This window comes from Onychomys torridus, chromosome 6, assembly GCF_903995425.1.
Source record: "Onychomys torridus chromosome 6, mOncTor1.1, whole genome shotgun sequence".
NCBI classification, from domain to species: domain Eukaryota; kingdom Metazoa; phylum Chordata; class Mammalia; order Rodentia; family Cricetidae; genus Onychomys; species Onychomys torridus.
Window position 1 is genome coordinate 68,906,205 of NC_050448.1, and position 13,961 is coordinate 68,920,165.

Below are 13,961 nucleotides of genomic sequence, written 5' to 3' on the forward strand. Positions count from 1 at the left end.
CACTGTCTTCACTATTGCTAGGGGTCTTAGCTAGGATCAAATGACTCTGAGATATCATCTTACAAGAATCAGAATGGCTAAAATAAAGAACACTGACCACAGTCTATGTTGGAGAGGATGTAGAATAAAAAGAACACTCCTCCACTACTGGTGTGAGTGCAAACTTGTACAGCCACTTTGGAAATCAGTATGGTGACGTCTCAAAAAATTGGGAATCAATCTACCTCAATACCCAGCAATACCACTCTTGGGCATATACCCATAGAATGCTCAATCATATCACAAGGACACATGCTCAACTATGTTCATAGCAGCATTATTTGTAATAGCCAGAACCTGGAAACAACCTAGATGCCCCTCAAGAGAAGAATGGATGAAGAAAATGTGGTACATTTACACAATGAAGTATTACTCAGCTGTAAAAACAAACAAACAAACAAAAAAACAATGACATCAGGAAATTTGCAGGCAAAGGGATGGAACTAGAAAATACCATCCTAAGAGAGGTAACCCAGACTCAGAAAGACAAACATGATATACACTCACTCATAAGTGGATACTAGATGTAAAGCAAAGGACAACCAGAGTACAACCCAGAGCTCCAGAGAAGCTAGGAAATGAGGACCCTAAGAGGGACACATGGATTGCCCTACGAAAGGGAAAGAAATGAGATCTTCTGGGTCAACAGGGAGTGTGTGGGGTGGTAAACAGGAGGGGATGAGGGGTGAGAACATGAGGGAATGGGATGGTTGAGCTGGGGGAGGGATGGAGTGGAAAAGCAATGAAAGAGATGTCTTGATAGAGGGAGACCTTGTGGTATGAGGGAGAAACCTGATGCTAGGGAAATTCCCAGGAATTCTGTGTAGATTTCTACACCTAATCATCATCGGTCTTGTCTCTCTAAAGAGAATGCATGTGCTTTCAGTGTCCAAACTATTTCTAAGCACTGGAGGAACAATGGAAATCAAATAATAGGTGTTGGATTGGCTAAGGAAATTCTCTTTTCAATGCTAGATGCCTTCACATTAGTGAGTTATTTTGTTCTTTTTCGCTTTAGTCTGTGAGGGAAACTATTTCTCTCCTAGAGGAATGGGAAGCAAAACAGGTCTGTGAGCAAGGGCTTTGGAATGAGGAGGACATGGGTTTCGACCTTAGCTAAGAGAGCTGTGAGCAGCACAGCCCTGGACACATTATCCTTCTTTCACCCTTAGTTCCCTTGTTTAGAAAATGAAGATACTATTCCCTCCTCTGTGCCTTCTTTTGCAGTTTAGCAGAATAGCATATATAAAAAACCTATCTGAGGAGAGTAGAGAGACTTCAGTAGCTGGGGGCTTCAAACCTCCTACCTTCGAGCATCAAAATCCACTGAGAAACAATGAGCAAAATGGCATAAGTTTTCATAGAATTCATAGGTGCTAATAAGATGGCAGGGGAGCTTTCATCAGATTGTGAAAAAAACAAAGTTAACATTATATTAAAGTCCCTGGTGGACCTGCGATTAGAATCACCTAATCTTAGAATGCTTGCTTCCAAATGAAAGCTTCCCACTTCTATGAATTTCCATCTGCCCAATATTGCCCAGGACATCCCAGGATTCCATCAGTACAGGGCAAGCACAAGCAATATATATTATTCTCTTTTTCATTTGCTGTTTGAGATAAGAATCTTACTGTGAAGCCTAGGCTGACATCAAATTTGTGATATTTCTGCCACAGCTTCCTTAGTGCTAACATTATAGGCATGTAAATATAACTATTTCCAACTCCCCAAACTTACTATTCTTCCTACATAACCTACCACCTAGTGGGGTAAATGTTTTTTGGGTTTTTTTTTAATGATTTATTTATTTTTATTTTATGTGTATGAATGTTTTTGCCTGTATGTATGTCTGTGTACCACATGCACATCTGGTGCACACAGGGGTCCACAGAGGACATCAGATCCCCCGGGACTGTAGTTACAGACAGTTGTGAGCTACCATATGGGTGCTGGGAATTGAACTCAGCCCTCTTCAGGAACATCAAGTGCTCCTAACTGCTGAGCCATCTCTCCAGCACCAAACCAAAGGCCTGTAAGAATGAAAACCAGGGAGGCTGAGGAGATGGTTCTGTTGACCAAATGCTTACCACACAAGCATGAGGGTCTGACTTTGGATCCTTAGCATCCATGCAAAAATCCAGCACAGCAGCATGTGCTGAGAACCCCAGTGCTGGGGAGGCAGAGACAGGGGCAAACCCTGGGGTTTGCTGGTCAGCAAGTCCAGCAAAAATGATGAGTGCTTTGGATGCATTGGGTGTGGTGGCACACACCTTTAATCCTAACACTCAGGAGTTCTTCGTGAGTTCTCAGCCAGCCTGATCTACATGCTGAGTTCCAGGACAGTCAGAGCTATGTAAAGTGAGCTCTGGTTCAGCGAGAGACCTTGTCTTAAAAAGTAAGGTGAGGAGCAGCTGGAGAAGATAGTTGACTTTGAGCTCTGGCCTATAAGCATACCTGTTCATACACAGGCCCCCACACAGAGACACAGCTACCCACACATAAATAAAGAACAGAGATTATGTTTTAACTCTGGACCTACAAAATGGCCTTCTGTATGCTCACAAATATCCACTGAATAACTGACTAGGTGATTCTGACTGTGCTGGAGTGCTTAGGTGTTAAGTAAATTCATGGACTGAAGATCCTACTTACAAGAGCATGATAATCCTGTGACAAATGGACAATGCAGAGAGAGCAGTTGAAGCTGCAGGAAATCAAGACTTCAAAGGACAGAGACCCTGGGAATGCCAGCAGAATTTCTTCATCTTAGGTTCTACCAGCCTCATTCAGAAGTTACATTTCTTCATTATAGTGTGGTCCTTTTAGTCACCTAGATTAAATCCTTGGGACAATTCCTGATATCCTCACTTTCTTTTCCACTTCTTGAATCTGTCAAAAAAAAAAAAAAAAAAAAGGAAGGAAGAAAGAAAGAAAGAAAGAAAGAAAGAAAGAAAGAAAGAAAGAAAAAGGAAACATGTTTTCTTTCCCTATTTCATCCATCCTTCTTCCTACAGTTTAATTTGCCCTTAGCTTGCTTCTGACCAAAGCCACACCACTGATTCCTACCTGGCTTCCCTGTCCTGACATTCCTCCTTCAGGTCCATCCATTCACCACAAACTACAGTGATCCATGTGTCCCAGGCTGCCCAGAGTGCTTCCACTTTGAGCACTCATGTCTAATTGTGGGGAATTCCTCAGTTCTAGATTAATTGAGACAACTAGTCACATACTGCAATGAACTTAAAATCTTCCCCAAAACAATGCTGACAGCAAAACCAACAAACCCTCAATTAACATTTATCATTAAAATAAACCCTTAAATTGGGTGCTAGTTAGCTTTCATAGAATGCATAAAAATGCATATTAGTCAGGTGTGGAAACACACCTGTAATCCTAGAAGCCAAGTGGCTGAGACAGGGTGATTGCCATGAGTTTGAGGCTAGCCTGGTCTGCATAGTGAGATCATTCCTCATAAAAGAGAAATAGAAATAAAGAAATGAAGGAGAGGGAAGGGAAAGGAGAGGAGAGGAGAGGGGAGGAGAGGAGAGGAGAGCAGAGGAGAGGAGAGGAGAGGAGAGGAGAGGAGAGGAGAGGAGAGGAGAGGAGAGGAGAGGGGAGGGGAGGGGAGGAGAGCAGAGGAGAGGAGAGGAGAGGGGAGGAGAGGAGAGGAGAGGGGAGGAGAGGAGAGGAGAGGAGAGGAGAGGAGAGGAGAGGAGAGGAGAGGAAAGTGTTCTGTGCTAGGAAGGTAAATGTACATCAGGCCTTGTGAAAGTCCTTCACCAGGAAAACTAGAAACTTCAGTTTCCTCATCTATAAGTTAAGAAGCTAAAGCTAAACTTCCCTTTCAGCTCCCAAATTCTCTACCTCTACTCTTATCACTCTCTACTTTCCCAGACATAGGCACCCATGCTAATTCCAGCCACGTCAGAGTTCTCAACTATGCAACTTTGGTCTCTGCTTTCTCTCCTTCTCTTCCTAAGTGTTCCAAAGAACAAGAAAAATCTTGCTTACAAAACTGGAGCTGAAGGAATGCCAGGGCCAGAAAAATTCCACCTAGATTTTCTAATTATTGAACACTTAGCATGTCCTACACTGGTCTTTCAAGTCTTTTTGATGTGAAGCTTCTTTAGTCCAATTAGACTAAAATCTTTCTGACTTTTTATGACTCCCTTGAAAAATCCTAAAGACAGTAAATAATAGCAAGTGTCATCACAAGCAATTGACTGGGAGACTAATTAATTATATAATCAATTGATGTAACTAATTATATAATCATATACTCAATTATTTAATATGATTATGTATTCCACATGCAATTATTTATAACTGGCACTTGTGAGACAAAGCAGAAAGGCAGGTGGATCTCGAACTCTTTGTTCCTTACACAAGATTCGTTCTCCAATGTGTCCACAATTCAACAATTCACTTAATCCTGGAAGATTTATTAAGGATCTCTATGACAAGACACTGTGCTATGTGTCACAGGTGTTATTGAGATGGAAAATAAGTGGAGGCTCAGGTCACAAACAATATCTCTATCTCACAGACATCATAAGCTTCCAGCTTGTCCCCTAACTCTAACTTTTTAGTAAGACTTAAAGACTCAAGTATCATGCTGGGCAGTGGTGGCGCATACCTTTAATCCCACCCAGAATTTAAGAGGTAGAGGCAGGTGGATCTCTGAGTTCCAGTCCAGCCTGGTCTACAGAGTGAGTTCCAGGACAGCGATGGCTACACAGAGAAACCGGGTCTCAAAAAAAAAAAAAAGCAAAACAACAATAAAACTCTCTCCAATGTCAGCTCTAGCTTCACCACCTGCCACCCACTATGTCCCTAAAACTGATCGTACAACTACTTCTCCTACTCACCTGCAGAAAAGAATGGTCAGTAGGATATATGAATATCTACTTTTACAAGCAAAATATAAGTTTAAAACGTATGTTTTCTGGGTTGGGGATTTAGCTCAATGGTAGAGTGCTTGCCTAGTAAGGCCTGGGTTCCATCCTCAGCTGAAAAAAAATTATGTTTTCCAAGAAGTATATACTGACCAAATGTATAGACTCCCTAATTTCTACTTGAGTGGGATTTATTTATTTATTTATTAAAATTTTTTCCATTTTACATATGAACCCCAGTTCCCCCTCCCTTCCCTTCTCCCGCCTCCTCACATCCCTCCCACTCTACCCCCATCCACTCCTCAGAGTGGGTAAGGCCTCCTACGGTAGTCAACAAAGTCTGGCATACCAAGTTGAAGGACAGCCTAGCCCCTCCCCATTGTATCAAGGCTGAGCAAAGTATCCCACCACAGGGAATGGGCTCCAAAAAGCCAGTTCATGCATGTGGGATAAGTCCTGGTCTCACTGCCAGGGACCCAAGTGGGATTTTTTAATAGAACATATAAACATCTTTCTTTGGTAAGATTGAACTGTTATCTACCCCCATCAGCCTTGGTATGGAACCATTTCTAAGGATCGATTTGGACGGAACCTCTGTCTTTTCAACCCATGCAGCATGTAGCATCCACACTCCCTTAATTAAGTGGGGCTGAGGCTTGAAAAGTGTCATCTACTACAATGACAAACAGGTTCATGAGCAAATGGGGGAAGTAAATAAACCAAACGGTTTGCAGAGGGAGAGGTCAAGCTGGGTTGAACTGGGCTGAGCTGGGTTGAGCCCAGAATGATTCAGGCCCCACCACAGAAAGGGTGTCTCCTGGGATGACTTAGTAGGATAATTAAAAACCTTATAAATAGGATGGGTTTTCAGGTCTCTAACATCCTCCCTGGCTCCTGAATCTTCAGCTCACTCTTCCTCAAGCAGGTAAGACATGCACACTAGAGCAACAGCAGTATCTCCAAGTATGGCAGTATAGTCATCTTATAGTAAAAAGCTATGAGGTGGAGGGCAGAGACTGTTTCTTGTCAGTGAAACTCTTGGGCACCTTTCTGCTTCCTTTTCAGAGCTCTGTCTTAGAATATGATGAGTGCTAGAGCAGCCTACCTCTAAATATGTGGGCCCTACATATCCCAAAATGAAGATTCTAAATGACTGGTTGGTAACTGACTGTTCTAGAATGAATTGTTTACCTTTTGTACAAGTTAGGCAAGGCCTGGACCCTGGGGACTCAACAATACTCAATTTCACTATCATAAATGGTCACAAAAGACTCAGCTTGTCCAATGCAATCTATTATTTGTCGCTCACATGTACAGACATCACTGTATTCCTATGTTTTGCAGTTGGGATAGCATTTTCAGAAGCCTATGAGCATAGTTTTTTTTTGTACCGCAAGAAGGAGTATTGGCATACAGATTGCAGAAGACCCCAGCTCCCCAACACAGCCAATGTTGACCTGACTATGCATTGCCTGTCATATGTGCAGTGTGTCCACTTCCTATTTTTCTCTGTAACTTTTTTTCCTTTTACTGATTCTGTTTAATAAGCAGGTAAAAGAGTTTTCAAGAACTTAACCTCTCAGAAAGATTTCTTGGACCACTGAAAGAGATATTTTACCTTCTTCCTTGCTGAAAGAAGACTCCTTAGAATATAGATACTTCTTCAATGCATGCATTTACTGATCTCTGCAGTCACTGCTGGAAAACTACACACTTCTGTGCTTCTCTCTGGCCCATCTCCAATCTCAGTCAAGCAACTTCCACCCAAAGTAGAGAGGAAGGTCTGTGAAATATCTACTACACAGGTCTAATTTTTTAAGAATTTGCCTTTTTCTAGCAAAGAAAAACTGTTTTGAATCACTGCCATGATAATATTTGATATTTGGAGCCTGAGTATTGGTCACATGACTAGCCTAAAATTGTGGTTAAGAAGGGACTCTGTGGTTTCTTAAACCTTTTTCCCAAACCCAAGCAACCACTGTCTGGAAATGCCAACTCCAGGTCTTCATCCCACCCATAAACAAAATCTTCTTTCTTTCTTTTCTTCTTTTTAAAAGATTCACCTGTATTTGCCAGAATGCCTCAGCTTCTGAACAGCATACTCAATGTGAGTAAGGTATTCCAGAAATATGCTGAACACCATGGGGAATGCACTTCACTGAGCAAGATGGAGTTGAAGCAGTTGCTTCTCACTGAGTTTGGAGACATCCTTCGGGTAAGACACCCAGGCTCTTGATCCTGTGGCATGGAATGCATGATTCAAGATATCTTGTTAATATTTTGTTTTATTTGGTCATTTTCCACCTGTAATGTACTGGTAAGCTCCTTCTAGTTCAGACAGTTCCTCAATAGTTCTTACACACACACACACACACACACACACACACACACACACACACACCTCCTTCTTTGTACATAAACAAAACACAGAACAACTTCAAAGTAATGGGGAATAGCTTTTTCAAATTCTGTCATTCATATTTTCTATATGTAATCCTGTGCACACACCTTCTCAGGTATTTATTCATTAACTTACTAAAAATTCATTGAGTGCCTGTTCCATACTGGCATGATGCAAGTCATAGAGGATACAAACATGAAGGAAACTAACTTCCTTTCCTTTGATAATGTCACAGTGTAGTGAGAAAGAGGTATATAAACATGTAGGCTATACCATGTAAAAAGACATAATAACTTTCTCAAATGATTCAAATCCATTGTTAATACAGTTGCCTGTTCCCTGTGCTCTTACCCATTGGTTCATCAAAAGATGAGGTTCAGCAAACAAGCTGATCAAAAACTAGAACCAGAGCCAAGCCACTTCACATTAATGGTTTCTCAAAAAAGAAAGAAAGGAAGGAAGGAAGGAAGGAAGGAAGGAAGGAAGGAAGGAAGGAAGAATAAAAAGAAAGAAAGAGAGAAATCCTGTTTGGGAGCTGATTGGGGCATTAAAACTGATAAACAATCCAGCATCCATAGAAGGACATTTGGGTTTTTTTCCTTTTTTTTTTTTCTCACAGAGACCAAATGACCCAGAGACTGTGGAAACCATTCTGGAACACTTGGACCGAGACAGAAATGGATATGTTGATTTTCATGAATACCTCTTGTTGGTGTTCCAATTGGCCCAAGCCTGCCATCATAAGCTAGACAGTAAATTGTATGGAAGCAGAACCTCCTCCCAGAAAGAACAGGGTCATAAAGGAACACAGAGCCATAAGTTTTCAGAAAACACAGGCAGACAACATAGGCAGAATTCTCACAACAGTCAGTCTGAGGGACAAAGTCAGGATGTCCAACATGATCAGTCTCAGAAACAAGATAAGAACTCTCACTGCGGTCACTCTGAAAGACATGATACAGGCTCTCACCATGGTCAGTCAGAGAGACAAGATAGGGATTCCCACCATGGTCAGTCAGAGAGATTCCATGGGGACTCCCAGTATGATCATTCTGAGAGACAAGACACAGATTATAGCTCTGATCAGTCTGAGACAGATGATCAATACTCTAGCTCTGGTCAAAGATTGAGTTATAACTCTAGCAATGACCAGGCCAAAAGTCAAGGATATGTCTTTGCCTTAAATCAGTCTAAGAACCCAGCTCAGGTTTCTCATTATGGCCAGTCTAAGACATTTGGACGACAAAGCAGCCGTGGCCAGTCTGGAAGGCTCCAACAAGATTCTTATTCTAGTCAAACCAGTCAGCAAGAATCTGGTTCTTATGAACAATATGAGAGGCAGCCTCAGAAATCAGGCAACAGTCAGACAGACAGACAGGCCCAGAATTCTCACAATAGCCAACCAGATAAACAAAGGCATAGTTTCCAACATGGTCAGACAGATGGACAAAGACACAGTTTCCATTATGGACAGATGGATAAGCAAGGCCAGAAAGGTTTCCATCATGGTCAGATAGACGGACAAGGCCAGAGTTCTCAGGACCAGACAAAGAGCAAAGGCCAGAATTTTCATTATGGTCAGAAAGGTAGACAAGGTCACAATTCTCACCAGGGTCAGACAGGCAGACAAGGTCAGGGTTCTCTCCAGGGTCAATCAGACAGTGAAGACCAGAGTTCACAGTGGCATCAGACAGACAGAGAAGGCCACAGTTTTCATTTTGATCAGACAGGCAGACAAGGCCAGAGTTCTCACCAGGGTCAGAAAGGCAGACAAGAACAGAGTTCTCACCAGGGTCAATCAGACAGTGAAGACCAGAGTTCAAGATGGCATCAGACAGACAGAGAGGGCCACAGTTTTCATTTTGATCAGACAGGTAGACAAATCCAGAGTTCTCACCAGGGTCAGAAAGGTGGACAAGGCCAGAGTTCTTACCAGGGTCAGAAAGGTGGAAAAGGACAGACTTCTCACCAAGGTCAGAAAGGTGGACAAGGACAGACTTCTCACCAGGGTCAGAAAGGTGGACAAGGCCAGAGTTCTTACCAGGGTCAGAAAGGTGGACAAGGACAGACTTCTCACCAAGGTCAGAAAGGTGGACAAGGACAGACTTCTCACCAGAGTCAGAAAGGTGGACAAGGACACATTTCTCACCAGAGTCAGAAAGGTGGACAAGGACAGACTTCTCATCAGAGTCAGAAAGGTGGACAAGGACAGACTTCTCATCAGAGTCAGAAAGGTGGACAAGGACAGACTTCTCATCAGAGTCAGAAAGGTGGACAAGGACAGACTTCTCATCAGAGTCAGAAAGGTGGACAAGGACAGAAATTCTACCAGGGTCAATCAGACAATGAAGACCAGAGTTCACAGTGGCATCGGACAGACAGAGAAGGCCACAGTTTTCATTTTGATCAGACAGGCAGACAAGGCCAGAGTTCTCTCCAGGGTCAATCAGACAATGAAGACCAGAGTTCAAGATGGCATCAGACAGACAGAGAGGGCCACAGTTTTCATTTTGATCAGACAGGTAGACAAATCCAGAGTTCTCACCAGGGTCAGAAAGGTGGACAAGGCCAGAGTTCTTACCAGGGTCAGAAAGGTGGACAAAGCCAGAGTTCTTACCAGGGTCAGAAAGGTGGACAAGGACAGACTTCTCACCAAGGTCAGAAAGGTGGACAAGGACAGACTTCTCACCAGGGTCAGAAAGGTGGACAAGGACAGACTTCTCATCAGAGTCAGAAAGGTGGACAAGGACAGAAATCCTACCAGGGTCAATCAGACAATGAAGACCAGAGTTCACAGTGGCATCGGACAGACAGAGAAGGCCACAGTTTTCATTTTGATCAGACAGGCAGACAAGGCCAGAGTTCTCTCCAGGGTCAATCAGACAATGAAGACCAGAGTTCGAACTGGCATCGGACAGACAGACAAGGCCAGAGTTTTCATTTTGATCAGACAGGCAGACAAGGCCAGAGTTCTCACCAGGGTCAAATAGACAGACAAAACCAGAGTTCTCACTGTGGTCAGTCAGAGATTGGGAAAACTGAACTTCAAGGGCAAAACAGGTACTTCCAAGGAACTGATGAAACAGGGAGAGACTCATATGTTGAGCAATCTGGAAGATCAGGAAAACTAAGTCAACAGACTTCAAGAGAGGAAGTGAATCAAACCCAGAGACAGAGATTCCAGGATAGAAGGGAGCAGCAAACTCACCACCAGGCATGGAAACCTGCAGAAGATAATCAACACAAACTCTTAGCTCAGATACAGCAAGAAGAGCCATACACCCATAATGAGTATGACTGGCAATCCCAGAGTAGTGAGGAGGGCCACTGGGTAGAGGAAGAGCATCATCAAAGCTGGGATAGACACAGTCTTGAGGATCAGGAAAGTCTATATGAGATGCAGAACAGGCAAACCCATGAAGATGAAAAAAGCCATCAGACAAGGGATAGGCAAACCCATGCAGATGAGCAGAAACAGCAAAGACAACACAGGCAAACTCACGAAGAAAGTCACGATCATCAACATGGTAGACAAACCCATGAAGATGAGCAAAGCCATCAGAGACAAGACAAACATCAAAATTACCATCAACAGTGGGATGAACAAGCTCATGAAGAAAACGAAAGGTTTCCAGGATCCCAAGACCAATCCAGGAGTTTCCCCAACAAAGAAAAATTCCACATGCATGAAGATGACCAGTGGCAAGGACCCCAGGAAAGACATTTCCATCCAACCCATGGTGGTGAGAGGTCCCAAAGAAGAGAACAACACAGAAACCACCCTACCGAAACAGCTATTTCCCCCAATCCATTCTATGACTACGTACGAGAGCAAGCAGCTTATCAATACTAGGCTGCCTGAGCAGCAGAGGTAACAGTTTGAATCTAATGAAGAAACCTACCTGTCAATTCATCCTTGCTTCTGTTTAAAAGGTTGAGTTGTACGTCATCCTTCTCTTTTCCATCTATCTATGAGAATGCTTCTGAAGACTAGTCTAGCACCCACTTTTTGAAAGTTCAATTCCTTGAGTAGCAATTCTAGGGTTATTTGGTTGGGTAGAGTAAATTGGGTGAACTAACCAATCTTCATTTTGATCACTTTGTAGATTTAAATCATTCCTAGTTTGATTTCAGTTTATGTGATGCTTGGTTGAATCATTGAATGGCAGAAAATTCTCCCTAATGTTTAGAAACAGGAAAAGGTACAATGGAGACCTATACTACATTTGAAGAAAGGGATTTTGGACTTTGATGAGCTTTGGCTGCTGGAGAATGGGAGACAATTCTGAAAACCTTTCCAACAAAGACCATGTGTAAAACATTATATTAATTATATTAAAATACTCAATAAATGATTGGTGAGCAATGATGTTGATGGCTTTTTCCTTTCTTCAATATGGAAATATGACCTTCACATATGAACATTTTCTAAAAATAAATCTTCATTTCTTAGGGTTAGAGAGATAGTCCAGCATCTAAGAGCACTTGCTATTCTTGTAAAGTTTTAGGGTTTGGTTCCTACACCCATGTGTTGGCTCATAACCATCAATAACTCCATCTAATTGATAGCTTGGGCTACCAGAGATCTTCAAACAGATGAGATATAGTTTCTCTCTATGCGATGGATTAGTGGGGGTCTGGTAAGCTCTCATGACCCATCAACAGAGGAATAAGAGCCTAGACATCAGAGATGTCAGTGTCAGAGAAGCTCCCTGTGATCTGTAGCTCTCCTAGAGAAGAGGCTTCTCCCTGTGCTTCATCAAAGTCTAGACTATGAAGCTTGTGGTTCCTGATATTTCACCCACAGTTTCCCTAGCCCAGTCTATCTCTTTCTTTCTGATTTAGACCCTTCCAGATGCCTCTAAATATTTTTTCTGTCTTATTCACCACCACCACCACCAATGGAACAGTCGCATTTACTGGGCACCCTTGTATACAAAAATAACACTGAGAACAACTATTAAAAAGATATAAGGGCTGGAGACATGGTTCAGAAGCTAAAAGCACTGGCTGTTCTGGCAGAGGACCCTTTGGTTCTCAGCACCCACCTCAGGTAGCTCATAACTCTTTGTAATTCCAGCTCCACAGGATCTGATACCTTCTTCTGGCCTCATTGGGAACCCACAAACACACATGGCATACATTTACACAGACATATGCATAAATAAAAATAAAATATATTTCTCACAATGCTCACCAGATGAAATCAATGAATTAAAAGCTTTCAGACTGAACATGTAAGACATTGGGAAAGCTTTTTGGCAATGATCTGGACTATGACTCCACCAAGAGGACAAGCAAAAATAACTAAGTGGGACTACAGCAAACACAAAATCTTCTATGCAGCAAAGGAAGCAATCAACGAAATGAAAAGGCAGCCAGTAGAACTGGAGAAAGTTTTGTGAAACATATATCCAACAAGAGATTAAAATCCAAAACATATAATGAATTCAGGCAACAGAGATAAAACAATTCATTAAAAAATAGGCAAGAGGGTTAGGGATTTAGCTCAGTGGTAGAGTGCTTGCCTACAAGCGCAAGGCCCTGGGTTCGATCCTCAGCTCAAAAAAAAAAAAAGGCAAGAAACTGGATTAGACATTTTTTCAAAAGAATACACACCTACGGCCAACAGGTACATAGAAAGGTTCTCAGCATCAGGGACCACCAGGGAAATGAAAATTAAAACCACAGTGAGATGAGGCCTCACACCTGACAGAATGGCTACTCTAAGAAAGACAAGAGTGTGGAAGAGGTTTGGAGAGTCTGTGCTCTATGAGCAGAACTGTAAGGTAGAGCATACAGAGCCTCTGTGAAAACCAGGATAGCTTTTCCTCAAAAATTAGGCATAGACATATGATTCAGCAATCTTAGTAATGGTTATATCTTTTTTAAAGTACAAAATCAGTATTTTGAAGAAATGTCTGTACTCTCATATTCATCAAGCACTGTTCACACTAGCTAGAATACAGATTCAACCCAAGTGCTCAGCCATGGATGTAGAAAGGGTGAAATATATGTAAGTGTAAATGTTTGCCTATGTGTATGAAATATGCTATATATAGATATACATTATGTATAAAGATAATACCACTTAGCCACAATAAAAAAGGGAATCCTGCCATTCATGATAGCATGGATAAAACTTGAGGCTATGAAATTAAGTGAAGTGAGAGAAATACTAAGACTGTAATAATATCACTTCTCTTTTTTTATTTATTTTTTATTTATTATATTTGTGTTTTAATTTTACACATCAGCCATGGGTTCCCCTGTCCTCCCCCCTCCCACCCCCACCTTTCCCCCAGCCCCTCCCCATTTTTTTTAAAAGATCTATTTATTTATTATGTATACAGAAGGGGGCACCAGATCCCATTACAGATGGTTGTGAGCCACCATGTGGGTGCTGGGAATTGAACTCAGGACTTCTGGAAGGGCAGTCGGTGCTCTTAACCTCTGAGCCATCTCTCCAGCCCTAATATCACTTTTCAGTAGAATCTTTAAAAAGTGAACTCATAAGAGCAGAGACTAGAGAAAGTGTGGCTGCTCAGCACCGAGGGACCAGGAAAGGATCTGCAGTCAGAGGACACAGACTTCCAGCTGTAAAGATGAACAGTAAGTTCTGAGGG

At 42.2% G+C, this 13,961-nt stretch overlaps 1 protein-coding gene across 1 annotated transcript; it reads left to right on the top strand.

Moving 5' to 3' along the window:
- The first annotated feature begins 7,011 nt into the window (after positions 1-7,011).
- Rptn (repetin) lies at positions 7,012-11,188 on the top strand. The gene is made up of 3 exons (XM_036189634.1): positions 7,012-7,149; positions 7,955-8,831; positions 8,895-11,188. Exons 1-3 carry the CDS (start codon positions 7,012-7,014, stop codon positions 11,186-11,188), a joined length of 3,309 nt encoding a protein of 1,102 aa, XP_036045527.1.
- The last annotated feature ends 2,773 nt before the right edge of the window (positions 11,189-13,961 follow it).